The sequence below is a fragment of the Pituophis catenifer genome, unplaced genomic scaffold, assembly GCF_029215685.1.
Source record: "Pituophis catenifer annectens isolate HBS135680 unplaced genomic scaffold, rPitCat1.0.hap2 SCAF_12, whole genome shotgun sequence".
NCBI lineage: Eukaryota > Metazoa > Chordata > Lepidosauria > Squamata > Colubridae > Pituophis > Pituophis catenifer.
Genome location: NW_027256892.1, coordinates 27,330,757 through 27,358,359, shown reverse-complemented (window position 1 = coordinate 27,358,359; position 27,603 = coordinate 27,330,757). Strand labels below are relative to the sequence as shown.

General features: G+C 47.7%; 1 protein-coding gene across 2 annotated transcripts in view; it reads right to left on the bottom strand.

Moving 5' to 3' along the window:
* Positions 1 to 27,603, bottom strand: part of DSCAML1 (DS cell adhesion molecule like 1) — an 88,109-nt gene that overhangs the window by 6,602 nt on the left and 53,904 nt on the right. The window contains exons 8-23 of one of the 2 annotated variants that reach the window (XM_070952570.1): positions 25,125 to 25,244; positions 24,707 to 24,883; positions 20,834 to 21,033; positions 20,479 to 20,575; positions 19,450 to 19,578; positions 15,777 to 15,944; positions 14,788 to 14,858; positions 11,383 to 11,623; positions 9,878 to 10,024; positions 8,384 to 8,539; positions 6,630 to 6,769; positions 3,300 to 3,486; positions 3,102 to 3,219; positions 2,853 to 3,016; positions 2,599 to 2,697; positions 994 to 1,182 (exon numbers count right to left, since the gene is read on the bottom strand). In XM_070952570.1, coding sequence (XP_070808671.1) covers positions 994 to 1,182; positions 2,599 to 2,697; positions 2,853 to 3,016; positions 3,102 to 3,219; positions 3,300 to 3,486; positions 6,630 to 6,769; positions 8,384 to 8,539; positions 9,878 to 10,024; positions 11,383 to 11,623; positions 14,788 to 14,858; positions 15,777 to 15,944; positions 19,450 to 19,578; positions 20,479 to 20,575; positions 20,834 to 21,033; positions 24,707 to 24,883; positions 25,125 to 25,244 — 2,403 coding nt within the window. The remainder of the gene's footprint in view (positions 1 to 993; positions 1,183 to 2,598; positions 2,698 to 2,852; positions 3,017 to 3,101; positions 3,220 to 3,299; positions 3,487 to 6,629; positions 6,770 to 8,383; positions 8,540 to 9,877; positions 10,025 to 11,382; positions 11,624 to 14,787; positions 14,859 to 15,776; positions 15,945 to 19,449; positions 19,579 to 20,478; positions 20,576 to 20,833; positions 21,034 to 24,706; positions 24,884 to 25,124; positions 25,245 to 27,603) is intronic. The other variant, XM_070952571.1, reaches the window with a different exon arrangement.

Below are 27,603 nucleotides of genomic sequence, written 5' to 3'. Positions count from 1 at the left end.
TGTCAGATATCAGTGACTTCTGAGTTTATATTATAATTGTACACATGTACATGGAGAATCAGTTTGCTATATAGTTAAGGCACCAGGCTAGAAACCTTCCCCCACTGTCATTCCTCCCCCCCCCCCCCAGGCCCAAAGCAGCTCCATATCTCTGACCTGAGAGGAAGGAAGGGGCAAAGCATGTGTGAAAAAGGCTGACAAGAGAACTGCAGAGTAATGTGTAACGTGAAGGCATAACTTTTAAGCATGTGACACGTGTGGCATACTATTATACTTTCTAGTTTCTATACTTTAACCAAGAAATATTCAAACATTTTAACATACTGCTATTATATGTATTTGCAACAACCTCCTTTACTCTATTGTGGTGCACAAATTTGAACTTGGTTTGGGAAAAGCAACACAATTTTTTTTCTACATACAACCTCATGGCAAAAATTAAAGGGAAAAGTGTTCATGATTCTTCCATAAGGAGCATTCATTAGGAGATCTTCTTAATACAAGAAGATTTACAAGAAGGCTTTGATTCTAAATGGTCCAGCTAAGAACACCACCAAGCTTGCAATCGACTCGATGAGTGTAATATTTCAATTAGGCTTCAGGTGATGCACTTGTCTCTGGCATTCCTGAAATTGGCAAATCTTCAAAACCATTGGTGCTGGCTGCAAACCATTATAATAAACTTGTCTGCCTTGTTTAAAACGAATCCCTTAGGAGGCCAGGGTGAAATACTGCCACAAGAGGCCTTTCCTTTTTCAGATGAGCTCTAGCCAGGAGAACATCGGAATGCATGGCATTGTTATGCACCACTTGTTAAAAGTGTGCAAGAACCACAATTTCCCTCTCTGAAGTCTTTCCTTCCTAGTGAACTCTAAGAAAGCCTCTCAGTCTTCCTCTGGACAAATCCCAACTTCCACTCTGCAAGGCTCCCTTCCTTCCGTCCTTCCTCCCAGCTACACACTCCCGGCTGCTGCCTCCCCAGGCCCCAGTCACCTCTGCCGTGGGTCTTGGCCTCAATGATCTCACTGATACGACCAGCTCCAACGCTGTTCTTGGCTGCCAGCTTCACCTTGTACCAGGTCCCGCATTTCAGGCTGCCCAGCTTGAAGGAGCGCTCTGCGGAAGCAATTAACACGTCCTTCCACTCCTCACTATTATCCACTGAGTACTGGAGCACAAAGCCTGCAGGGGTGCAGCAAAGGCAGCAAGTGAGAGAAGGGAGTCCATGCGGCAGGAGCCCCTGCCATCTCCTCGCCCCCCCAGTTCATGCCAGCAGCTCAGGCTTAAGTCCCTGAAGCCTCCCCCAACGCCTGGGAGAGCCAGGTGTCTTCTCCAAAGGAAGACATGGCAAATCTTCCATTGGATGCCCAGCCTTCTAGACAGCCATCTTCCCTTTGCAAAAGGCAAATTCAGAGCTCACTTAAGCAAAGCTAATCAGAGTTACAAAACGCACCATCAAACAAAAAGGTGCAAGCTGTTTCAGGGCCCACCTATGCATGTCATCAAGGAGAGGTGTGGGTCCTGCGCTTGTGTGCTTGTGCCAGAGAGAGAGGTAAGGATCCATTCAGGCAGTTGGGGACGTGCTCCCACCTATTCCCCCCACATGCGCCATGAAGTAGAAAACAGCCTCTTGGGCTCCTGCAGTTATGCTGCTCCGTGCCCATCCTTTTTCTGGCTTTCTTGCTGCTCGTCAGCTTGCTCCTCTTGGAAGCCATACTCCCCCACTGCCCCCAACCAAACAATAAAGCAGTCCAGGCAGGGGATTCTACCCCCATCAGTTGCACCGCAGCACTTCTGGCTGTTTCAATTAAAAGGAAACACATCGAGCAAATGCTGCTGGCTAGGGAGGCTGCCTTGTAATTATTTCCATGTGTTTAATTAATTGCAATGTGAAAACTCCCTTCCTTCCCTCCCTCCCTCCTTCTGGGGCTGCCATTGTTTCCCTGAGGGCATTGAAGTGGATAAAGAAGCACTGACACACAGCTTCACGCCAGGAATCAGGCTGAGACCGGGGAAATGCCTCTTGGAATTTTCACTGATTCCAGGGTGATCTTGCACCAGCTGCTACCTTTCAACTCTAACAAACTAAAGCCCTGTTGTGAAATAAAAATGGAGGATAGGATGTTCCTCCTCCTCCCTAAACAAGCTGGTTGGGGAGGCACAAGAAAACTGAGCACAGGTAAGAAGGAATGGCCTGATCTTCCCTGGCTTTCCTAAATAAGCTGCAGTTGGAACTGTTCGGAGCTTTTCCCATCTTTTCTCTCTCTCCCTCCCTCCCTCCCTCTCCCTCCCCCCTCCCCCCTACACAAACACACACCAAAAAAACAACAACCCTCAGATGAAGCTCTGAGGAATCTTTCACAGAGCCAAGGAGCCATTTAGTGCTCGTCAAAAGAATGCCTTCACCCAATATCAGCCTCCCTTGGTAAATCTTTGGCCCCAGCAACATGAGGCAGTTGCACCCAGAAGACCAAGAGCACAACCTGCACAAGGCCGAAACCCAGAGAAGGAAGGGGAGACAAAGTTGAGGAGACATCCAGGAACAGTCAAGCTTCCTCCATCTATCCAGCAAGCACAGCAACCCTCCCTGCAACTTGCCTCGGATGGAGCTGCCACCATTGTCACCAGGGATCCAGGCCAAGGTGATAGATGAAGCTGAAGTCTTGGACACCATCAGCCGGGGCTGGTCTGGAGGGACTGAAAGGGAAAGGCATTTGGGTCAGCTTCCTTCTCACCCGGCACTCCGGGGCAGGGAAGTTAGGAAGTCTTTTGGGCTATGAGCTGTCCAGCTTCCCTGTCCTAAAGACAAAGCTCCCTCCTGGGGGGCGGGGGGATTCCTTCTAATGGTTCACCTTGCACCAGCAAGTTGACAATGATGGTATCGAATCCCCAGGTATTTGTGGCAGTACAAGTGTAATAGCCTGAGTCCTCTGCTTTCACAGAGCGCAGAATCAGGGTGCCATTGGACTGGATCTGGCGATGACCATCCAAAATGACTGGAATAGCTGAATCATCACTGCAAAAGAAGACCTGAACATGAGAAAGGCAGAGTCTGGCCAGAGACCTTCCAAGCCCCCCCTCCCCTTTGGTTAAAAAAAAACCTGTCTTTAGTCCACTTCACAGCTGGGAGAGGATCCCCCACTGAACTGCATGGCAGTCGCACATCTTTCATCCACGGGGTCGTAACTGTGCCCCCAAATGAGATGATCTTGGCTGGAGCTGCAAAAGAAGGGGAGGGTGACATGGTGGGGGGTCCACGGCAGCCGAGCTGCCAGGCGCTCCCTGTTCCGCTTGCAAACCTTTTCCAGCAGGCTCAATGGTGACTTTCTCGCTCATGTTGCCCCGCCCTGCGGAAGTGACAGCAGCAACCCAGAGCAGGTACTGTTGCCCGCGGTTCAGGTGTGCGATGCGATAGAACAGCTGCTCCGGGCTTGTTTCATACTCGCTGGGAGCCTGCAGAAGAACCGAAGGAGAACAGGCCTGCAGCTGGATCAGACTGCTTTCCTGCTTGCCCAGCGGAGGCCTCTCGGGAGCCCACCTACCCGAAGAGCTGCTCCCCACAGGCCTGTATCCCTGGAGGCAGCATTAGCAACCCCTGAGCCATTGCTAAATTTGCCTATCTCAGGCTTAGGGCCCTCACTTTCTTCTTGGTCTGTCCAAATCTCAGCAACTCCCCTGCTTTCTGGTCTTAGGAGAAAGGCTTTTCCCTAAGCGCTTTCCTCAACTTCTACAAGAGCTCATACATTTGTGCAGATAGGTTTTTCTTCCTCCAATGGACCAAGTTTATTATTTGCTCTCCATTTCTTCAAGCTACACACTTTTGGATTCCTGTTTCTGTTTTAAGCAAAAAATAGGAGCAACTTCACTTTTCACCTCTAACTTGGGCTCTTTTATAAAGCCCCAATCTCTGCCGTTTAAGAAGCTAAAGGGGGAAATATCTCAGACCTCAGCTCCGAGGCTGGACCTCACCCTGTCTCTTGGGCCATCAGAACACAAGGCTTACATTATTGCCCTAGAGCTAGCAGATGGTGCCTACTTGTGTGTTTGTCGTCCTATTATACAACTCACAACTCCCGGCATGCATTGCTTCTGACTCCTGCAAGATGGATCTGGGGCAAGCAGAGGAAATGCCTGTTCAAGGAAGGCTTCAGGCTGCTGGGACTTCCACCGATTGTTGGGTTGATGGAGCATCCAAGCTGCCTGGCTGGACCACTTTTAAACTGTGGCCTGAGGCACATCTCTGTGGAACCAGGCAAGCAGGCCGGCCAGCCACCCCAAAGCTCTCAGGTCCTCAGCATCTGGGCTCCTCTCTGGGGTCAGGAGGAAAGCAGGCTCTCTCCTCCTCCTCCTCCTCCTCCTCCTCCTCCTCCTCCTCCTCCTCCTCCTCCTCCTCCTCCTCCTCCTCCTCCTCCTCCTCCTCCTCCTCCCTGGGGAAGTCTTGCATTCCAGATTCTAGGCTGCCACTCATGGGCACATGCAGCTGCCTCGGAAGCTCCATCAAGGCCAATGCCAAGCCTGACTGGCAGACAAATACCTCACCCCTGCGCCCAAACAGTTTTGGTTTGGCATGCTTGGAACATGGACTGATAGATCCACAGCAGAATACTTAAATCTAACCAGTGTTTAAATATGCAAGCATAAATATTACATTGCATGCATAATTTTATGCCAAATGGCAGCCTTGACAAGATGCCAAGGAAACAATATCAGATCCCAGCAGCTTCACCAGTTGCTTTGATGAAAAGATTATGTTGCCCTGGAAACGAAGGCCTCAGATGTTAAAATGAACTGCAGAAAGCGATCTTGATAAGCAAATGTTGTCCCCGCCCTCCTTCGCAACCTAACAGAGCCTGAATGTTCCCAGGAAGCTTTGGGGGCCAACTAAGATCTGGGCTGCATCCATTTCCATGTTGCTGCTGCCACTGGTGCAACTGCAGTAGATGGAATAAAGGAGTCCGTGTTCTGCATGGACCACAAGTAGCAAATGACCAGAGGGGCAGCAGCCTGTTCTGTAGATGATACTTCTGTTATTTATTTATTTATTTATTTATTTATTTATTTATTTATTTGTTTGTTTGTTTGTTTGTTTGTTTGTTTGTTTGCTTGCTTGCTTGCTTGCTTGTTTATTACAAGATGGGTCACAGCCATCATATGTCAGCTCTCATATTGCAATAAATCAAACTTGAAACCGGTGTTATCAGGACAGCTGCCTTGAAATCTCTACAGGAGAAGGCCATCTTCACAGCCCTTTTATATGGAGCATCCCAAGCTCAATTAGAATCCATAGCCACTTCATCCCAGGGTCCCAACACCTTCACTATAATCTTCCCAAAGAAGGGCAAGTTTGAGATGGAAGCAGATGCTCATTTCATGGCAATACCATTCCCACTTTCAAAAAGGCATTTGTCGTCCAGTTCCTCATATCATCTGCTCCTGGCAACTCTGAAAAGCCAGGAGAGACAAGGAGCTAGCCTACATGTGACAGAGTCCATCCCACAGAAAACCCTGTCAACTTTCTTGGGGTTCATAGTTCAAATGAATCCCACAGGATTTTGCAAGGCACGGATTTCTGCATCTCATTGGTCATTGCCCAGCTCAAGAAGCTATGAGTGACTTTATCTGCAATGTGACTAACCAAAACAGGTCATCGTGGCTTGAAGGTACTTCTTCCAACCCAACCCAGTTGAGATAACCTTAACTGACTGCTGTTGCAATAAGGACATGGAAGTAATCATGCTTCAATTAAGCAGGAGGTCAAATTGTCTGCCAATTCACTGGGAAATTTGCAAAGCAGGCTTGAAAATCAACAAGATCCATACTGGCCTAGGACAGGCCATCCTAACTGATCCTACCTCCTGCAGCTGTCAAAGTAAGAGATGTGTATGGCCAGTCTAGACCAAAGGGCAGCCACCCTGTGGCGCAGGAAGGGAAGAACTTTTTTCTCTCCAGAGCCTTTCAGCACCCTCCTGCTCGGACTGACCTGAGGGATGGGATTTTCTCCATCAGGGAAGGGCCTGCCCGCTGCAGCAGGTGAAGTCAGCACTTGATGCTTCCCCCTCCCCACTGGAAAAGGAGTATCTCAAGTAGGTGATTTTGACAAAGTTTTAACTCTTACATTAAATGGCATTAATGAATGCCATTTATCCTTGACTTTTACTGGTGTGTTGCTAAATGCCTTGTGCTTTAAATATAGATTTGTGCATTATTGGGGTTAGCCACTAGGCAGGATTTAAGTTGAATTAACAAATTAATGCTGGCCATTTAAATCTATTTCTGCTTTGTAAAATAAGCAGTGATACATTTGTCAGCCTATAAGCTATGGGATATGGTAAAAGAGAAACAATAGCAGGAGGGGGGAGGGAGGGAGAGAAAACCCAATGAGAGAAAGGTTTGACCCATTATCATATTGTTCTTTCCTACCCCATCCTGGTGTCCAAAATAGCCTGAGATGATCCACCAAATTGAGGGCTGCTTCTGGCAGTTCCTGATTACAACCCGGGCTGAGGATCCCCAGAGCAAAGATGCCCAAGGCCAGCCCAGGGGACCGACAGTGCTTGGCACCCGCTGTTTCAGTGGCCAGGCAACTACAGCATGCCCACTCTCCCAGAAACCCCATCACAGCTGCTCACCGGCTGGCCAGAGCCTGGGCTGGAGCAGAAAATGGTATACTTCCGGATAACTCCATTAGGTTTTGAAGGTGGCAGCCAAGACACCACGACGCTGCTGGCAGAGGAAGGCACCGCTTTGATCCCGGCAGGAGGACCAGGAACTGCAAGAGGAAAGAAGAGGCATGATTCTCAAGGCCTCCCTCCAGTGGTAGATTGCCCCCGGTTCGCACCGGTTCTATAGAACCGGGAGAAAAACCAGCGGGAGGCTCCGCCCACTGACCCCGACGCCATCAAAATGGTTCTGTGCATGTGCAGAAGAGTGAGCGAGCAAAGTGAGCGTGCGTGTGCAGCCCTGTTGCGAACCGGTAGTAAAGGTAAGTAGAACCCACCCCTGCCTCCCTGCAGCCCTGGCCTCTCTAGGTAGGCCGCACTGCAGCCATGCCGTCGCAGGAGCGAAGGAGCACAACTCATGGCAGAACCCTGCCGGAGGGGGGGACAGCGCTCTTCTTTTATACCCGAGTTGTGCCAACCAGCAAAGGTCTCATTGGCAGGACAACAGTCTCTCCCTTTACAGCAGCTTCTGCCATTAGAGGGAATGTCCTGGCAGCAGCCTACTCTCAGCCCAGCTGGACAAGGATTCTGTCTCCAGCAGATTCTTGTCCAACCGAGACAAGCAGAGCAGTGGTAGGTTTCAAAAATTTTTACTACTGGTTCTGTGGGTGTGGCTTGGTGGGCGTGGCTTGGTGGGCGTGGCAGGGGAAAGATACTATAAAATCTCCATTCCCACCCCACTCCAGGGGAAAGTTACTGCAAAATCCCCATTTCCTTCCAATCAGCTGGGACTCTGAAGGCAGAGAATAGATGGGGGCGGGACCAGTCAGAATTTTTACTACCGGTTCTCCGAACTGCTGAAAAGTTCCACTACCGGTTCTCCAGAACTGGTCAGAACCTGCTGAAACCCACCTCTGAAGCAGAGCAAGGATTCAAGGAAATGGGGCTCCAGCAAAACGCTCTCTTGTCACATGTGGAAGGCTATTGGAAGGGATCAGCTGGCCAGCCCACACCTGGAAATGCTGCTGTCCAGGTGGGCTTTACCTGAGTGTCCCCAGTGCCAATCCAGCCCACCGTTCAAATCATGTCATAGCTAGAAAGAAACCCCAGTTCCTTCTGGCTGCACTTATCTGACCTCTACACTTCCCCTCCCCTGAAGCGCTAGAGTGCAACCCAGGTGAAGCGCCCCTTTCGTGCCCGGGGATGGGCCCAAAAGGCAGGCTGGCCAAAGTCAGCATGTGCTCCAGAGGGCCTTTTCTGATCCTTCAATGGGTTGCTTTCCCCGTATGGACTCTGTAGGTCTCTGTACTGCCTCCTCCTTCCAAGCTTTCTGGCCCTCTGGCTTCTCGAGGGCCTCTAACACCCTGCAGCCCCTGACTCTGTCCTGTGGTCCAAAAGACACTCTGTCTCCTCCCAGGAGAGAGACCAGAGGTCCAGGCCCAGGAACTGCAGCGATTTGGGCTGCCCTGAGATGGTAGACCAGGCCACATAACTGGGTTACGTGGGGTGAAAAACTCTTGTTTCCCCAACTCCAGAGGGAGGGAGAAAAAGAGGAAGAGCAAAGTCCCAATCCCCCCAGAGTGGGCCCCATGGAGCCATAGCAAAGCAGAATCATCCACACTCCAAAGAGGACAGATCCCCCACCCCATACAGATGCTGTGGGAGAGCACAGGCAAGGAACGGATGCCCCCACTCTCACTCCACCCTGCTTCATAGGCACTCACTGTCTTCCTTGGTCTGGATGTGGAGGACGTTGCTGCGGACCCCATCCCCTGCCTGGGTGTAGGCCAGGACTTGCACGCTGTAGTTGGTGAACTTCTCCATGCCGCGCAGCTCTGCTCGCTCCCGAGTGGTGGTGACATTCTGCATCTCCCCCCATTCTGTTCAGGAAGCAAGAACACCCCGTGCAGAGGCAGGCAAGGCTCCCACTACCCTCCGCAGCCTCCTGACTCAGCCTGCCGTGGCTCGATTTGCCCAGCAAGTCTCCAGGACAGGTATGGAGAAAGCAGCCTGGGGATCTGGCTGGCGGCTGCCCCAAGGCCCAAAAATGGGCCAGAGCAGCCACTGTCTATCCAGCACATGGACAAAGCCAGAACCCAGCTCAGCAGCAGTGTCCCTGCAACCCCTGTCATAGAGATGCCGCCCTGCCATCTTCAGCTTGCTTCCCCCCACCTCCACCCCCCAGGACACAAGGTTCAGCACGGGAAGGTCCCCGAAAACAGTGGAGGAAGCCTTTCAAGGGCCAGCCACATTCTGTGGAAGGAAGCACACACTCACTCCCGTGGGCTCTCACGCACACAGGCAAAGAATTGTTGCTACAGCCTAAAAGGCCCCCTAATAATCCAGCCCATAGAATCCCCAAAAGTAGTAAGTCTGCATTACATGTTGGAGCAAAGAAAGAAGAAGCTGCTCTAAAGTTTTTGGGCCCCCTTGTGAGCCTCGTTTACCTGTATGACACAGACACACACACACACACACACACACACACCTACCTCACAGTCACTGTTCTCTGGAAACAAAAGGTAATTTACTACCTGTACTGTTTATTACTCTAATCTATATCATATCAGGTAAAACAGTAATAAATTTCAATATTTATGTGAGGATGAGGCCACCTCAGAAAGTTACTGTACCTCCATAATAATATGGTATGGCCTGAGGGACCCCTGTGGCCTATATTGAGAACCACTGGCCACTTAGACCCTCCCACACACCCCAGGACCTCCTGCCCAGAGCCTGATTCACTTGCCAGAAACTCAACTGAGGGAGGCTGTGGGGCTCAGAAAGGGAATTTGCTCTCTGTCACAGTCCAAGTGACTGCTTCTGTTATTTGCTTGCACTGAGCGGGAGAAAGGTTCAGGGAGCATTGCAATCTCCAGGAATTCCTGAGAAAGTGCACTGGGGCCATTGTGCCAAACACAGCAAGAGCCAGCTACTAGAAGAAGGCAAACAATTGCAAGAGGTTCCCAAAGGAGAGTGGAGTTGAATTCCCTTATCCTGCAGTGATGTGAGAGCCGCTGAGTGACAGGCAGCACCAGCTTGGCCTCCAGTATCCAGTTGGAAGGTAGGAAGAACATCATTTCTGACATGAACCATCTGAAGATCTGATGTGTTGGTGGAGGAAAAACAGCCTTCTGCCCTCTAGATATGATGCTACACTAAATTCAATTAGTGAAAATGAAATAAATGAGGCAATGAGCACATTGCTCCCAACTCACCACCATCCATGTAGAGAGACCAGAAGATGACACGGTAGCCCTTCAAGATGCCATTGAGAGTGCTCCGAGGGGGTTCAGACCATGAGATGACGGCCACATCGGAGGTGATGGACAACGCCCTCACATTTTCAGGGGGCTGGCTAGGAACTGAACAGGAAAATGCATTAAAAGGGATGCCCCTGGTTGCCACAGCACCTTGGCTGTTCCTTCAAACAGGTGGGCAGATTAATTTGCCAGTCCATCCATGCTCCCCAGGGTCCCAGGATGAGGTTTCTGCCGTGGCATTTTCCACTAGACCCACAAGGCTGTGCAGTTGCTTGAAGAAGGAAAGACTTAGCGAGTGATTGGGGTAGAGGTAATGAGAGCCCGCTGCCCCCAAAGAGAGATCTCTAATTTTTATGAGCATTTAAATGACGATATATCATCCTAATGATCCACTCGGAAAAGGATGATTGTTTCAGTTTATTTACGTGTAAAGCTGAATGCATGGTGTAATTAGGGGCTGGTGTTATAAACTAATAGAGAGTCCATTTGAAGAAAATGAAGGTAATATAATTATGGGAAATAACACTATTGCTAAAACAGGGGCCCTGGAATACCCCAGGAGGAGTGCTAATCTAGGCAAGAAATGATCCTGCTTTGACAGGCTAATGAGGACCTTAATTAAGTATGAAAAACTGCTGAACCAATAAGGAAGAAACTTTTATTTTGTTTTCCAAGTGCTGATCTCTCCCTTATGAAAACCTGTGAAAAATCCGCAGAGGAAACAGGGCTGTTGCACACACAACAGGGCTGCTCCTTGGCAAGGCCACCTGTTGCATTCTGCACAAGGAATTATTGGTGGAGAGCTCTGGAGACGGGGTGGCAGCTGCACGAGGGAGCCCCGGAGAGACTCAAGTTACCCTCGCCAGTCCAGACTGGGATGCTGAAGGATGGCACACTTCAGGCACTCATCAGAGTGGCATTCATGGCCCAGGATGCCCTTGGGGTAAGGAGGAGCACAGGGCACCTGTAATCAGCAAAATCAGACTGGCAGCCTGTGCAGGCCCTTTCACCTCCAGATGTCACACTAACACTGGGGAGAGGGACGAGGCATCCCAGGTCAGGAATTTTATCTTGTGCCAGTCTTGAAAAGGGAAGGGAAAGCTTGCTCTCTCCCACTCACACACTTGTCCTAATGGTGACCACTACAGAATGGTGACTATCATTTATTTCAGCTCCCACAGAGAAATTGCCACCTACAGTATTTGCAGGCACCCAGAACCCAAAAATGCCCAGAGCACAATAAAACCCAACTGGGGAGCCCACATGCTTCTCCTAACAATTACCTTTGCCTCTGATGATGAAACAAACAAGTCAGCTTATGTATGGAAAACAGAAAAAGGGCTGCCTTTGGGAAGATAGTAGCAGCTTTGGGTGGAGGGGTACCATCTTGCAGGAAAGCCTGGCTGGACTGAAATAAAATGCAAGAGCTGCTGAACAGCCAAGAAATTGCGAAGACTTACCATCCTCCAGCGTGGTGGCATTGATTTCACTGGACGAGGGGCCGGTGCCTGCCCGGTTAAAGGCCTGCACCACCACACCATACTGGGCAAATTTCTTCAGGTTGTCAAGGGTATAGACTTCACTGTCCCCCGTGGCCTTCATCTCCACAATGCTATATTGCCCACTGCTTCCTGGGCTGTTCTCCCGATAGCCAATCTGGTAGCCTCGGATAACCCCATTCTGGAGTTCTTTCTTTGGGGCCTATGAGATGGAGATGGGCGTTTAAAGAAGAGGAGTAAAAATAGAGAAGAGAGTTCAGGGAAAAGTCAGAGCTTGGCAGGCAAGTTCAGGGTGAGAGAGGGGGGTAATTCCCCTACCCAACCACCTAAATGTTAACTGTCTATATTCCCACCCCAGTTTCAACTGACGGATACGCAGGCATGTTCAAATGGCCCAAGAGTCTACCAGGCCTTCAATGTAGCCTGCCCTCCTTACATTCACATGCTCTGGATGACAGGATCCCAGCCGGCAATAGAGAAAGGCAGAAGAGTTGGTCTTCCTATTGGTACAGATCCAAAAAAAAGGACACAACAGAAAAAGTGGGCAGGTGGAAGACCTCTCCAGCACTCTGCCAGCATCTTGGGAAGGAAGGGCTCCGAGATGAAGATCTCCATCAAGAAGGCCAGCTTGTTTCAGTACGAGCTAAGAGCACTCTTGTTTTTACCTTCCTCTTAAGATAGTGTGCGAGTTCCTTGCAGGCCAAGAAGGAAGCCCCTGTCTCAGATATTTAACCCAGTCGTTCAAATGAAGGACTTTCTGCAAATAAAGTTCTCTCCTCAGTATTTTAAAAAAAAAAAATATTTTTTTTTTTTAAATCTATTTTCAAAAAGAGTCACTGGGAGTTGGGCACTGAGAGTCAGGTGGCATATAAATTTAATGAATTATTATTATGGTGGATCACATAGTCAGTCAGATGTTTAGATTGGATTTAGCATTTTTATCCATCAAGTCCTCCCAAGAACCTGGGGTAGGCAGATGTTGTTTGAGGGTGTTAAAGCAGAGTTCCCCAACGTTTCTGGCTTTGTGGACCAGCAGTGGGGGGGGGGGGAGAGGGAATGGTTCCATGCAAGCCATGGGCAAACGTGCGCACACAGTTCCATTTGTATGCACAGCAGGCACATACACACACCTCTCACACCAATGGACCATGCACGCACGTACTTACCTGTTGCTCACACAAGTGGGGATGTGCACATGCATGCTCACCCATCACTTCCGCAGCCCGATTCCAAATGGCTGAAGGCCCAGTAGTGGGCCACAGCCTGGGGCTGGGGACCCCTGTGTTAAATGTTAGGGTTAGGGAAGCTGCCTTTGCAATTGACTGATGGGGATTTTGTCAATGCCAGTGGTGTTCAAGTGGCGCTCCGGATATTTTGGGATTACACCTAAAACATATATTGGTGCTTTGCTTTCTTTTACCAGTTTTTTTACTTGTATTTGCAGGTCTTTATGTTTTGTGATTTTTCTCCAGTTCTTTCTCTTCTCTTCTGCTGTGTCTAGATACCGCCATGTCCTCTATCCAAACTTTTTTGTCTTCTTATCAACAATTGTAAAGTTTGGATTGTTTTATAGCAGATGCTTGTCTGTTTGAATTCTAAAGTCCCAGATCACTATTTTTACGTTTTATTACTTTTTCTATTTCGTGATCCAACCAGTTCTTGCTTGCAGACAAATGGCATTTCTTGCAGATCTTGTAATATTGATACTGTGCCATGCCGTTGTTTGCACTCGGTCTGCATGATCTTTTTGCAGCAGCTAACTAGGTGGTCCAGTTTCTTCGGCTTCTTTGCAGAGGCAATCTGTTGCTGTCTTCTCAATTCTGGCTGTGCATGCATTTGTTCTTAAGGCTTAGTCTTGAACAGCCAGAATTATCTCCTTTGACTCTTTCTTCAACTTTCCTGTTCTTAGCCATTGCCAGTAATAAGCCATTGTCTTATTATTACATGCTTTGCCCGCTAATTTTTTAAAGTAGTGGCCATGTAATATTTGCATTGTCTCTTTTCTATTCTTCATTTGGTCTTTCTTGCAGGCCAGTCTGGTCTCTTCAGTACTACTTGGTAAGCCTTCCTGATATACTGCATCTTCCTGTTTCACTGCATCTTCTTCACTGTCCTTCAAAGATTCTTCCAGTGCCCTTTTTTCTTCTTCAGCTGTTTGGTGTACTTGCAACATTCCATGCTCACTTATTTTCCTTGGTAAGTAAAGTCTGTCAACACCTAATGTGTGAACAAAGGGCATGATTCATTGCCATTATTTTTCTGGCCTTTCTATCCAGGGCCTTTGGTTCTGCTTAAGTCCAGTCTACTATTCCAGCTGTGTATCTAATGACAGGAATTACCTAGATGTTAATTGCCGTGATAGTATTTCCTCCACTGAGTTTGGACTTTAAGATCTTCTTCACTCTAATGGTGTTATTTATGTTTAACCTTCTTCTTTACTTCAATGTGGTTGATGTTGTGAGCTTGAAGGATGCCCAGGTATTTGTAGTCTTCATCCAGATTCTTGATTTTACTTTCATAGGGCCTTATGGATTCCTTCAGCTTTCATTATGTTTCCCCATTTGATGGTAAGCATGGTACATTTGTCCATTCCAAATTCCATTGCAGTTTCATGGTTGTATATTTGGACAGTGCTGAGCAGGGATTCTATTTCAGGTGATGGTTTTCCTTACAGCTTCAGCTCATCCACGTAAAAGAGGTGGAAGAGCCTGGTAGAGGTTTTTGATGTTTGATAGCCATGGCCTAATTTGTTCAGTATTGTTCAAAGAGGAATCAGTGCAATGACAAATAATATTGGTGATAGTGAGTCTCCTTGAAAGACTCCTCTCTTGATATTAACTTCTCCCAGTCTATCATAATTGACCAGCAACCATGTCTTTCATTGTGCCGTTGATCTTTGCACAAAGCTTCTGATGTTTCTACTGTTATTATTTCCAGGCATTTGATTATCCAATCACGTGCCAAGGAGTCAAATGCCTTCTTGTAAGTGCTCTTCAGTTCAGCAGAACTGAAACAGAGGCTCTATAGTGACCCCCACGAACTTTGGCACATGACAAGCCAGCAGCAAAAGCTGGTGGGCTAAATATTAGAGCCACAGGGTCTCCCGCACATTGCCCCCCTCTGGGCTGCATCACTATTTCATTCCTTTCTGATTGCCTCGGGTGTGAAAGCCCAGAGCTCCAAAACAGGAGCAGGGCCAGGGCCAGCCTTCACAAACATGTTTCCTGGGAAAAGGACAAGAGCACCTTCTGCACCACATCAGCCAACGGACCATGTCTGGTCATGAGCTGTTATTTTCGTAGTTCAAATAAATAAGAAGCACCACTGATCCCAGCCCTCATTCAAGCATGGAACACGCATACTTGCCTTCCAGGTGACCTGGATGCTTTGGGATGTCATTGGCTGCAAGGTGACATCCAGCGGGGGACCATCAGGAGCTGAAAGAGTGGAAGTCACATTACACATTGGACAGACAATTTCTTTCTTTGTTCCAAGTTCTTGAAAGGTAGCAAAAAGAAGCGCCTGAATGTGATGCGTTTCTGACAGTGGCTTTGCATGCCCATGGCTCATGCCTCTGAAATGCCAAGGGAACCAGGCCTAGTGGAATGGATTTAGGATCTGTTCCACAAACTTCAGAGGTGGCAGCAGTTGCTTTAGCTTACTGGGAAGGGAGTAGAGTGGGGAGAGAAAGGCCAGTAGTGAAGACAGCAATCAACAGAGCAACTGGAAAACCAACAAAGTTCTTCAGTTTAAAGGATGAACCTCAGAGAATGCTATAAATTATACTGAAAAATAATTATTCTGTGGCATTTTAGAAGACAGACCTGTTTATTTTGATACGAGGCATTTCATCAGATAAATTCCACTAAACCAATGTTTTCATTGTGCAACATACTAGGCAAACTTTTAAAGGAAGCCATGTCCAGTTCTTTCTGAAGAACAGATTAGCCCAGTTGGCCCACCACTCAGCTCATGAAGGGAGCTTCCTGACAGGACCAACCCAAGAAAACAAGCAAATGGCTTTTGCCCCAAGGAACAAGGACTTCTGCCAATCTGACAAGGACATGTGCACTCACACACACATTGTTGCCATAGAGGCTTAAGCATTCCACATACACACACACACACACACACACACACACACACACATCTTGTCTATGGAGCCAAGACTTTTAAGTGAGGACAACAGACTCTTGGGCAGAAAAAGGGTGGGGGGTAAAGAAGATATGGGTCTTAAGCACAGACATCAATTATGTGTTCTGAACCTTCATGACTTCCTCTTTCTCACACTTTGTCCATCACCCAATTTGTTTCATAAATTATCTTGTGGATACAGCCCTGAGGCAGATGGGCACCTGCTTCCTCCGTGCTGATGGTCAGGTCCTTGCTTGGCTCACTGCGGCCAATCTTGTTGAATGAAAACATGCGGATGCTATATACAGAGGCCGGGTGAAGATCCACAATATTGGCCTGGTTAATGGAGGGAGAGATGTTCCGGGTAGATTGCTTAAAATCCCAGGAATCTGGAAATAAACAGAACGGCTGAGGGATTATTTGTTGATCCAGAGTTTCAAACACAGTTGCGTGTCATAAATTCTTTGAAACCACAAATAATTGGGAAGATGGGGAAGGATGTCAAGAAGCTTTACTTTTGAGCTTTCTGCTCGCATCTCTAAAATTATATGCTCCTCAGAGGCTGGAGGTTAAGATAGAGTAACAAGTCAGCCAAAGTAGTTGCGCTGAAAAGTTAAATAATATCAACCAATGAATAATAAATGTATTTATAAATAAATAACAAATAGTCATGGCTATCAAACATCAAAAACCTCTACCAGGCTCTTCCACCTCTTTTACGTGGATGAGCTGAAGCTGTAAGGAAAAACACCACCTGAAATAGAATCCCTGCTCAGCACTGTCCATATATTCAACCACGAAACTGCAATGGAATTTGGAATGGACAAATGTACCATGCTTACCATCAAATGGTGAAAAATAGTGAAAACTGAAGGAATCTATAAGGCCCTATGAAAGTAAATCAAGAATTTGGATGAAGACTACAAATACCTGGGCATCCTTCAAGCTCACAACATCAACCACATTGAAATAAAGAAGAAGGTTAAACATAAATAACACCATTAGAGTAAAGAAGATCGTAAAGTCCAAACTCAGTGGAGGAAATACTATCACGGCAATTAACATCTAGGTAATTCCTGTCATTAGATACACAGCTGGAATAGTAGACTGGACTCAAGCAGAACCAAAGGCCCTGGATAGAAAGGCCAGAAAAATAATGGCAATGAATCATGCCCTTTGTTCACACATTAGGTGTTGACAGACTTTACTTACCAAGGAAAATAAGTGAGCATGGAATGTTGCAAGTACACCAAACAGTTGAAGAAGAAAAAAGGGCACTGGAAGAATCTCTGAAGGACAGTGAAGAAGATGCAGTGAAACGAGTATATCAGGAAGGCTTACCAAGTAGTACTGAAGAGACCAGACTGGCCTGCAAGAAAGACCAAATGGAAGAATAGAAAAGAAGCATGGAAAGACAAAGCATCGTGTGGCCGCTTCATTAAAAAAATAGTAGGCAAAACAGGCAACAATAAGACATGGCAATGGCTAAGAACAAGGAAGTTGAAGAAAGAGGGGCTAATTCTGGCTGCACAAGCCTTAAGAACAAATGCATGCACAGCCAGAATTGAGAACATAGCAACAGGTAGAAAGTGCTGCCTCTGCAAAGAAGCTGAAGAAACAATGGACCACCTGGTTAGTTGCTGCCAGAAGATTGCACAGATTGACTACAAACAATGGCATGACAAAATACCAACACTGGTGCATTGGAAGATTTGCAAGTAATGCCCTATGCCTGCAAACAAGAACTGGTGGGATGATAAAATAAAGTAATAGAAAATGAAGAAACTAAAGTGCTCTGGAACTTTAGAATTTAAACAGACAGGCATCTGACACACAACATGCCTGACTTAACAATTGTCCATAAGAAGGACAAAAACCATCTGGATAGTGGATGTGACAGCACCTGGAGATAGCAGAATAAAGAAATGGGAAGCTAACGAAATATGAAGGCCTGCAAATAGAAATGGAATAACTGTGGCAAAAGCAAAGTTGGTATCAATAGGCCTTGGGTGCAATCCCAAAACAACTTGAACACCATGAGCATTAACAAATTCATCATAATTTACTCAGAACAGCTGACATCCTGCAATGATATCTGTAACACCATCAAACATCCACTTTGGCCTATCCCAGATCCTTGCGAAGGACCGGATAGGTGGATAAAAATGCCAAATCCAGTCTGAACATCTGGCTGACTGTGCAAAGAATGATAAATAAATAATAAAATAGATTTTTTTAACTTGTAAAGGTATAGGTTTCCCTGTCCAGTCGTGTCTGACTCTAGGACATGGTGCTCATCTATTTCTTGGCTGGGGAAGCCAGGGTTGTCCAAAGATATTTTTCGTGGTGATGTGGCCAGCATGGCTATACACCAAAGATGCACAGAACTCTGTTACCTTCCCACCAAAGTGGTACTTATTATCTACTTGCATTTGCATGCTTTCAAACTGCTAGGTGAGCAGGAACGGTAGCTCACCCCATTGCATGGCACTCAGGTCTCAAAACCGGACTATCAACTTTCCAGCTAACTGAACCATCGTGCCCCCTTTTTCAACATGGAAGAAACAAGAAAAAAGTCAAGAAAATGATCAGTTCACTAATGGGAGAAGATGGCAAGGAAGTGATGGATAACAGGGAGAAAATGGAACTGCCTAATCAGTTTTTGCCTCTGTCCTACCTATCAAAAGCAGTACAGTAGACGGCAGAGTAGGAATACAAGTCAAAATAGGCAAGAAAATGGTAAGACATCCCTTATGCAATATGGATGAGTTCAAATTGCCAGGCCAAATGGATTGCATCCCAAAGTTCTGAAGAAACTGGCAGAAGTGATCTCGGAACCACTGAGCAAAATCTTTCAAAGCTCCTGGAGAACCAAGGAACTGCCAGAGGACTGGAAAAGAACTCATGTGATTCCAATCTTCAAAAAGGAAAAAAAAAAGTGAATCTAGGAAACTAGAGGCCAATCAGCCTGACAATAATACCTGGGAAAATCTTGGAAGAAGATATTCAAGCAGTGGATCTACGAAAACTTAGAAATGAGCAAAGTGATTACCAGAAGCCAATAGGGGCTTGTTAAAAACAGATTATGCCAGACAATTATTGCCTTTTTTAACAAAGTGACTACATTAGTGAATCAGGGAAATGCTATGGACATAGTTTACTTAGGCCAGTAAAGCATTTAACAACAACAACAACAAAAATGTGGGATAGACAGCATCACCAGCAGATGGATTCACAACAAGCTGACCAAACATACTTGACATGGGGTCCTCAATGCATCTACAAGGACCTGCAATGCTGGAGCACAACTTCTTGCCCCGAAACCCCTTTTTTCCTGGCACTGCGTTTTGCAGCATCATTTGAGATCATCCAAGCCAACCTTCTATTCAAGTTGAATTTCTCCCATTTTCTCAGAACAGGTAGTCCTCAACTTATGACCACAATTGAGCTCAGAATTCTATTGCTAAGTGAAACATTTATTAAGTGAGTTTTGCCTCATTTTACAACCTTCCTTGCCAGAGTTGTTAAGTGAATCATTGCAGTTGTTAAGTTAGTAACATGGTTGTTAAATGAATCTGGCTTCTCTATTGACTTTGCTTGTCAGAAGATCACAAGTGATCATGTGACCCCGGGAGACTGCAACCGTTGTAAATACATGCCAGTTGCCAAGCATTTGGATTTTGTTCAGATGACTGCAATGGTCAAAAGTGTGAAAAACGGTCTTAAATCACTTTTTTCAGTGCTGTTGTAACTTGGAATGGCCACTAAATGAATTGTTGTAAGTCGAGGACAACCTGTAGTAATAAATAACTTTTTTTAAAAAAAATGCATGAATCTTAAGCAAGATGTTTTCCAATTCCTGTTTCCACCCAGAACATCATTATTTCTGCTCACCAGACTTATTCTTGTACTCAATATCAAAGCCTGTGATGATGCTGTTGCCATCAAACCTCTGAGTCCACCGTAAATTCATACTGCGGGCTTTCACTTCTCGGATCTCCAGTTCTGGAGGGTCTGGTGGCTCTGGGGAGGGACAGGGGGGCAGCAGTAAAAAATAGGAAATGCCACCCTCCTCCCCCCCATGCACAGCATACAAGCATACATCAGACCACCAGCCTCCAACCCAGAAAATGCAACAGTTGGAAAAATTAATAAGAAAGGTAGAAGTCCCAAGAAGGACTTCCACATTCAGTAGGTTTTCTTGAAAATGCAGGTCAAAAAAAGGTTAGATATTGAACAAAATATCAGAGTGAATAAACTGAAATTGCATTTCCACCCAATTGCACAAAATGTAAAAGCTGAGAGGGAGAGAATATCATTTTGGAAGGTCCCCTGCATGCCGGATGGTGGACAAGGAATGACTGGGACCATTCCTAAGTGTAGCTCCAAAGAGCCAGGTGTGGGTCACTGAATTCCATTTCCATGGCAGCTGAGTGCAACCAGGGAAATTTGCCTTGCCTCAGAAGTCCCTGCTAGTTCTCCCTAGACACAATGCAGAACCTGCTCAGAAATGATGGGAGACCAGCAGCTCCCCATCTTCCGAAATCTGGGCATTGTTTGGGGGTGGCGGGGTGGAAAAGGAAGCACCCTTCCATCTCCACTTTGCATTTGAATTCCTTGAGAACATCTAGGAGCAGATAGAGGGCTAAAATTTAGCTTAAAAGATCTCAACAGGGAATCAGACATAATATTTTAATTATTTTAAATCCATGTTCATGTCATGCTTTTCTCAGGAAATTGTCCGTGAAAAAATAGAAAATGAGCTGACTTCCTTAAGTTTTTATTGCTAATAGCAGCTAAAATGTGGTCGGTGTTCTGCCACCCTCAAAGCTCCCTTGTCATAAACTGGGGATTAATCCAGCGGAAGCTACACACCAAAGGCACCATTGGCTACGTGCATACACACCCAACAAAGGCCAATACCTTGTACAGTAAGTTGAATAAGTCCTCGGTCTTCACCATAGGAGTTGATCGCATGGCAGGAAAAAAAAACAGAGTCTCCTCGTTCAGCGGGCTTGAGCTGTGGAGAAAACAACATCAGTTCAAATCTCAATGCCATTCCCTGAAAGATCTCTGGACAAGGCAGCAAGTTGGAGATTTCAGCACCAAAGGAAAGCTGCAACCCCTGCTGCACACATGGGTGCTCCAAATCCCAGGCTGGCTATGCTCTCCCCTGCCACAAAAGGCCCACAAACCCCAGCATGTTAAGGGCCCAGCTGCAGCCCTGCCCACCCACACCCCCCATCCCCACCCCCAGCATGGCAGCCGTGCTTCTTACTTTGAGGGTCGAGATGACCTCGTCACTATTATCCTTCGTAGCAATGGCATATCGGACGTTTCGGTCAGGATCGATCACGGTGTCCCCTTTCTCCCAACGAATTATAATGGGGCGCTCACCACGAGCTGTGCAATTCAGCTCTTTAGCCTGGCCCTTGATGGCGATGGTGGTGTTGGGGTGGGAGGTGATCATAGCTGGGACTGCCAAGAGAAGAGGAGAGGAGAAGCAGGGTAGCTTCCCACTTAGGGACAGCTGTGGGGCAGGAAGCTCAGGGCACAGGAGACCAGGTGGGCAGCCAAATCTGAGTAGATGGAGGAATGGATGGGCTCCTTGTCACTGCAGGCCGAGTTGAAGGGTTGAGGGCGGGCATTTTTCTTCCCCCTTTTCTGAACTTTGCTCTCCACTGCTCTTGCATGGGCTGCTTTGGCCACCAGCTGCCTGGCTCCCCCACCCCACCCCTCAGCTTCCACAGCAGCTTAGCCTGCCCATTAAGCTTTGGAGAAGATCCCAGCAACAGCCAGAACCTCTTCCTCCCCACAGGGGCAGTTGCCACAAAGTCACACTAATACATGCTATCCCCTCCTCTTTTTCCTAATCCAAAAATGATGGGGGGAAGGGAATGCTGAGTATGCAACCAGGCTGGCTCAGAGGGCAGAGATTTTAAAAAGGCACTGCTTACCCAAAGAGCGCGGTAATATATGGTAATGACAATCAGCAAAGGCAACACACACAGTTCTAATGGGACACTGGGGGGTTTAATGAACTACAGCTTCTCCGCTTTCCATGGCAATCTAATTCAATTAGCAGCTGGGAAAAGGCTGACTTTCAGCTTGCTCCCATTGGCAGCATGTGGACAGAACCAAGGGTGGACTGTGATGCCACATCGCCACACAAACCATTTTGTTTGCAGGGCTGGAGTGGCACATAACCCAATGGCTGAAGGGGAGGGGGCAGGCAAGGGCAAGCAAAAGAATGGTGTGCATTTAATGCTGGCCATTCACTCGGGAAAGTGCTCTTTTGGGCAATTTAGCAGAATAGAAACTAGGAATGGTTTTGCTAGGCAGATGGCATGAAAACCACCCCTCCCCTCCCCCAAAAGGCTGGATGAGTCCTGAGAGAGCAAAAAGGGGCAGAGGCAAGAAAGGAAAGAGAGCCGGGAGGGTGACTTGGAGCTCAGCCTGAGGGCACAGGAGTGGCAACCAGCAAGGGGATCCCCTCTCAGGTATGCCTACCAGCCAGTCACAACCTCTTTTTGGAGATGGGCCAGTTAAGATGCTAACCTTGTTCGACACCCTTTCCACCACTGGGAGACTGCTGTGCTGATAACTGCAATGGTTAACCATGAAGAGTCCAGGTTTTTGGAACGTGGGGTTTTAGTGAAAGCATTAACAGCTCTTGCTCACAATCACCCATGCCTTAGTCATCTCTTGTTTGGATTACTGCAATGTGCTCTACACGGGGCTGCCCTTGAAGACCATCCAGAAGCTGCAGCTGGTCCACACTGCAGCAGCAGGTGCAGTTTTGGGTGCCCCCTGGTTCCCCAGAGCTTCATTGGCTGCATTCTAGGTGCAATGCAAGTTGCCGGTTGACTTCTTTAAAACCCTGCAGGGCACCAGGGCTGGCTGCTTGTTCAACCACCTCTCTCTGAGAGCATCTGCCCATCTTAAGTTAGGTAGGGTCCCCTCCCTTAAATGTTGCCATCAGATGGGACCTCAAAAACTGCTTTCTCAGTGACCATTCCAGTCCACTGGAGATCAGAGGGACCCTTTCAGCCTTCTAGAAGACGTGAAGACCAGTTCTTCCCTCAAGCATCAAACTGGGATGGGAAGTTGGGCCTGACGCCCCAAAAAGAGGGTACTTTTAAAATGATATCTTATGGATTATTGTGAACAGGTTAGGGTGATTGTATGAGATGGGCAGCCTCTAAATGTATATGTATTTTAGATAAATTAAGAACCCACAGGCCTCAATTTTCGGCTTGGTTACTACGGTAGCTGCAAACCATTTGAACTGAGCTTCCAACCAGCACCCTCACAAAGCAGAAAATTATGCCTATCAGCTCCAATGCTGATCTTAAGAGGCCCCCAAAATCCCACAGAAATCTCTGGAGCTGGGAAAGCAAAAAGAAGCAAGCCATCCTCATGTGCCCATTGCCCACGATGGCTCTTAAAAGCCATCTAAAACCTTGAATGGTTGCCAAGGCCACTGCTAGTTATGCTCATCCCTGACTCCCCAAAAACTGTTTTTCTATGAAAAATGGGTCCCTGGGGTCACCACCTTTTAAGTTATACCAGATGAGGAGACAGCAGGAAGGCCCTGAAGGTCATCCAATAGATTTGAATAATGGGAAAGTCAGGTTAGGAAAAAAGGACCTTTTCAGAGGACACACGAAGCTGTTGAGTTCCCTGCCAGGAGCAAGGCTGGTCCCAGGCACCTGCCGGAACGCTGTTTGGTAGTTGAGAAGGGAGCACTAGTGCAAAGCAGACATTCAGTGTGCCCACCAGCCCTTCATCGTGAAAGAGTAGACCACAGGCATGCCTCTGGAAGTCAGCTCTCTCCCCCCCCCCACCACCACCACCATCTGTTCCATCTCTCCTGAAGAAGCAAACCCTGCAAAAGGCCATCACCCAACCCCCAAGAAAACCCTGTTCTCCTTTCAGGCTCTTCATTTTGGTGTCTTGTGAACAAGTTGTAGACAAGAGGCTGTTTTCATTTGTTAGCTTGAGATAAGGCAGCTACAATGGAAATTTTCAGTGTTTGGGATATTCTCCCCACCCCCCACCACCCCGCCCTGCCCTGCCATAGTCCCACTAGAGCAGAGCAGCAAACAAAAGGGAACAGAGTACTGAAAGGGAAGAGAGCCAAAGCAAACGTGGGGGGTGGTCTTAAGTGCAAGCTCTGTGATGTTAATTTGATTGCACCCTTTTCAGCTTCTTGTCTTCCCTGATTAGCTGCATTTCACCTGAAGCATGAGATTAATTTAAAATGCATGGAAGCAATCAGTAATGCTTAGATAGTGAGGCCACTTCTCCAGCCTTCATGCACCTGCTGACTACCAGGAGCATGTGAGTGATGGCTGCAAAATGGGCAAAGTCCCTGTTATGGGCTTGGGACAGCCCAGCCCAGCCCAGCCAGGCCCCCCATGAACCCCGTCTGGCTGTCAGTGCCAAGAGTATGGCATGAGTAGAGCATAAAAACTGAAGAGGGGGATTTCATAAGCTATAATCGCCTTAAGGTGAAGGTCTTCTCAGAGCCATCAGAATAATGACTGACAAGTGGAAAAAATAATTAGTCTCATGCAAAACTCCAAAGCAAGGGATAAAAAGAGGGATTCAGTGCCATAAGGGTGCTTTCTCTGGAGAACATCCCCTAATGCTTCACAGGTCTTTCCATTCACCTGCCCCAAACTGTTCTGGGCTTCTCGGTGAAATGCCTGCTATTAGGACGGCTGTCTTGCCTCCCTTCAAGGTCAGCTGAGGGCCTACTTTTATTAAAGTCAATGTGTCACCAGAGAACATCCCCTTCTTTGCATACTGACTTCCAAGATTGCAAGAGAAGTGCTAGAAGTGAACCTGGCCAGAACAACTGAAGGGCCAATCTGATCTGCCAAGCACGCAGTATCTGTGATCAGAGACTACTTGGGTGACAGTCCCAACAAATGGAACAACCAAGACCTTGTTCAGAGGGGCAAAATAACCTGGCAAATGGTGCAAAGAAGGGACACCAACCTAACAGCTATTATATTCGGAAGGGGCTAATAGATGCACAAAGCATCCAGGAGTGGCCCCATCCCACGAACAAAAGCAGACTCTTGGTTGCCCACACAAACTGCGCTCTCCCTGAGAGAAGGCCAGGCACAGCTGTGTCACTCACTCTTCACGGTGAGGAACATGGACTTGCTGATGTCTGTCCCAACCCCGTTGCTGGCCTGGCACAGATAATAGCCGATGTCTTCTTCTAAAACATGCCGGATGAGCAGTGAACTGTTTGGCAGGATCTGGATGCGGCCTGTCAGGGGGACAGGGTGGTACTGCTGGGGGTTCCCACTGCCTGGAAGAAAATAAGTGAGAAAAAGGCCCTTCAATGGCTGGGGAAAGAGGGGAGCCACTAGCCGGACCAAGCCATCTACCAGGCCACCACTGATTCTCTTCTCAATGCTGGCCTCAATCTAAGGCCAGCGATGCCGCACAGAGCAGTGCTGCCATTCAATTCACCAGTCTTGGTCCCTGCTCCACACACTTTGAGGGCATAGCCCCCTCCACTGCAACCCCAAAGGAAAGATTTCACATACCTTTAGCATGTTTCCACATGACTTTGGGAGGGGGATACCCATCCACTGAACAGTTCAAGACCCCAGCTTTGCCATAGATCCCATCTTGATTGTTGGGCTGGACCACAAAACGAGGAGGCACTGCGGAACAAGGGAGCAGGTGAAGGGACATTCCCAAAGCCTCCCTTCACTCAGGGGTCTTTTACTGCCAATTCTTCCCTTCACTCTAATATTCCCACCCCATCGCCTTCCCTTATCTGGCTTAACACCTCAAAAATGCCAGGCCTAAAGAAATGCTGAAGACTCCTCTCATGAGCCCCCCCCCCCCCACTTCCCATTTGCAGCCTCCCTCCACCTTTTGCAGAATAACAGAGTTGGAAGGGACCTTGGAGGTCTTCTAGTCCAACCCCTTGCTCAACCTATATGATTCTGAAGAAATGGGTGTCCAATCTCTGGGCAATCACCGTTAGAACAGAGGATGCCACAGGCAGGACTACCTGCTCTCTTTAGATGGTGACAGACACACATCTGCATCTGGAGAAAAGGCATCCTCTTTTCCTTCGGCAGATGTGTGGGATGGGGAGCCACTCAGGGGCTCGGAAGATACCTTGCGCTAGAGATGCAGAAGCATGCCACCAGATCAGGGATAGGGATAGGGTTAGGGCAGGGATCTGCAACCCGCGGCTCTGGAGCCGGATGTGTCTCTTTCATCCCTCTGCTGCGGTTCCCTGTCACTCAAAATATGCGTCACAACTGCCAATGTGCGACACCCAATTTATTGATCTTTTCAACCCATCTTTTTTTTTTTTTTTTTTTTTTGGGGAGTTCAAAATGTTTTTGTTGCATGCAGAAATAAAAATGTGTTTTCTCTGTAGCAGGTCATTGATTTCATAAATACAACACACTATAATTTTTTTATACATAGCATAAAGGTAAAAAACGATATATGCAGTGTATATGAAGTGTTATCTTCATTTTAGATGTCAAAAGGGTTCTGTGGCTCCCGGTGTTTTTTTTTTCTGTGGGAAACGGGTCCAAATGGCTCTTTAAGTGTTTAAGGTTGCCAACCCCTGGGTTAGGGTTAGGATTCAGAATCAGAGCCTGTGTGGCAGGATGGACTTTTCTCCTGGCCTAGAATATGATCCAAGGCCAGCAATGCCACACAGAGCAGTGCTGTCATTCAATTCACCAGTTTTGCTGCCTTGTTTTTTTTCTCTATCAGAAGCATAACACGTACAAGAAGAAAAATGCGGAAATCCCAAACAGCATGTGTTGAGGGACGGCTTTTACAACAGATGTGTCTTTTTGTTCTAATGCTTGCTGGACCAGAATAACTCCAAATCACCTCTGAAATGTCCACCCACAGGCTGTTGTGGCCCACCAGCGGCCTGCACGGATCGTGGCTGATCCCGACGACAAGGCTGGTGTGGTGTCGCGCCAGCAGCCTGCGCAGCCGGTGCTCGCGTCGGACAGTGAGGAGGCTGAAGAGGATGTGGTGCCAGAGGCAGAGACTCAGCCAGGGCCTTCAGAACCTCCAGAGGCTCTCCTCAATGCTCGAGCACGCAGGGCTGCCAAAAGGCAGGAGTGGCTACTCAGGAGGAGGAGGTCTACTCAAGAGTAGGGCTTGAGGATAATTGGCCATTCCCTTAGCCTATTTAAGTCGCACGCAGCTAGTGCTTTCTTGCTGGAAACAACTTGTATTTATTATCAGAGTATTTTGGTTTATCATATCTTGTTTTCTGGGCTGGTTGCCAACCTTTGCCGGTCTTGTTTATTCTTGCTACTTAATAAATTTGATAAGGACCGTTGGTGTGTGTCAATATCCTCGGAAATCCAGAGCTGGGGCAGAACACAGGCCTGGAGCTGCTACAGGTCAGCTCAGCCGGAGAATTTGTCACATTACATGGTATTAGGTTCTAAATCACAGCCCCCCAACTCCTCTGCCTGTGCCCCCACAATTCTGCACTAGCAGTTTGCCCTACCCATACCTCACTTTCTGCTGGGAAGACAGACCCCACACCTCCCTTAGCCGCATGGCATTAGCTGAACAAGTGGGGGCAGTCCACTTGAGCAACCTCAGCCTCCTGGCTGCTTCTTCCCTTCAGAAAAGTTTCAGGCACCAGGCCTGTTGAAGCAGAGCTGCAGCGAGGGACCTGACTGGTTTCTTGGGGCTTCCCCTGAGGGTTTGGTGGACAGTCTGCCATCGGCCACAGGCTGGAAGGGGCAGTGACAGCAACCCAGGAGGTGACTTGTGGTTGGGTTCATGGGGGGTGTCCGCTTCTTTGAGTGAGTATGGTACCCTTGGCCTTTTTCTGTGCCCTCGCTTCAAAAGGTCATAGCTGCACCCAACAGCCCTGGACCATTCAGTCTCCAATCTGAAGTTTCCACCAAGGGAAGTTGGTGGAAAAGGCAATCAGGCTTCAGCTTCAAGGTCCCCAGCAGAAGCAGATTATCTTGACCTGTTTCAGTTGGTATTCAGGCCAGGATTTCGTGTGGAAGT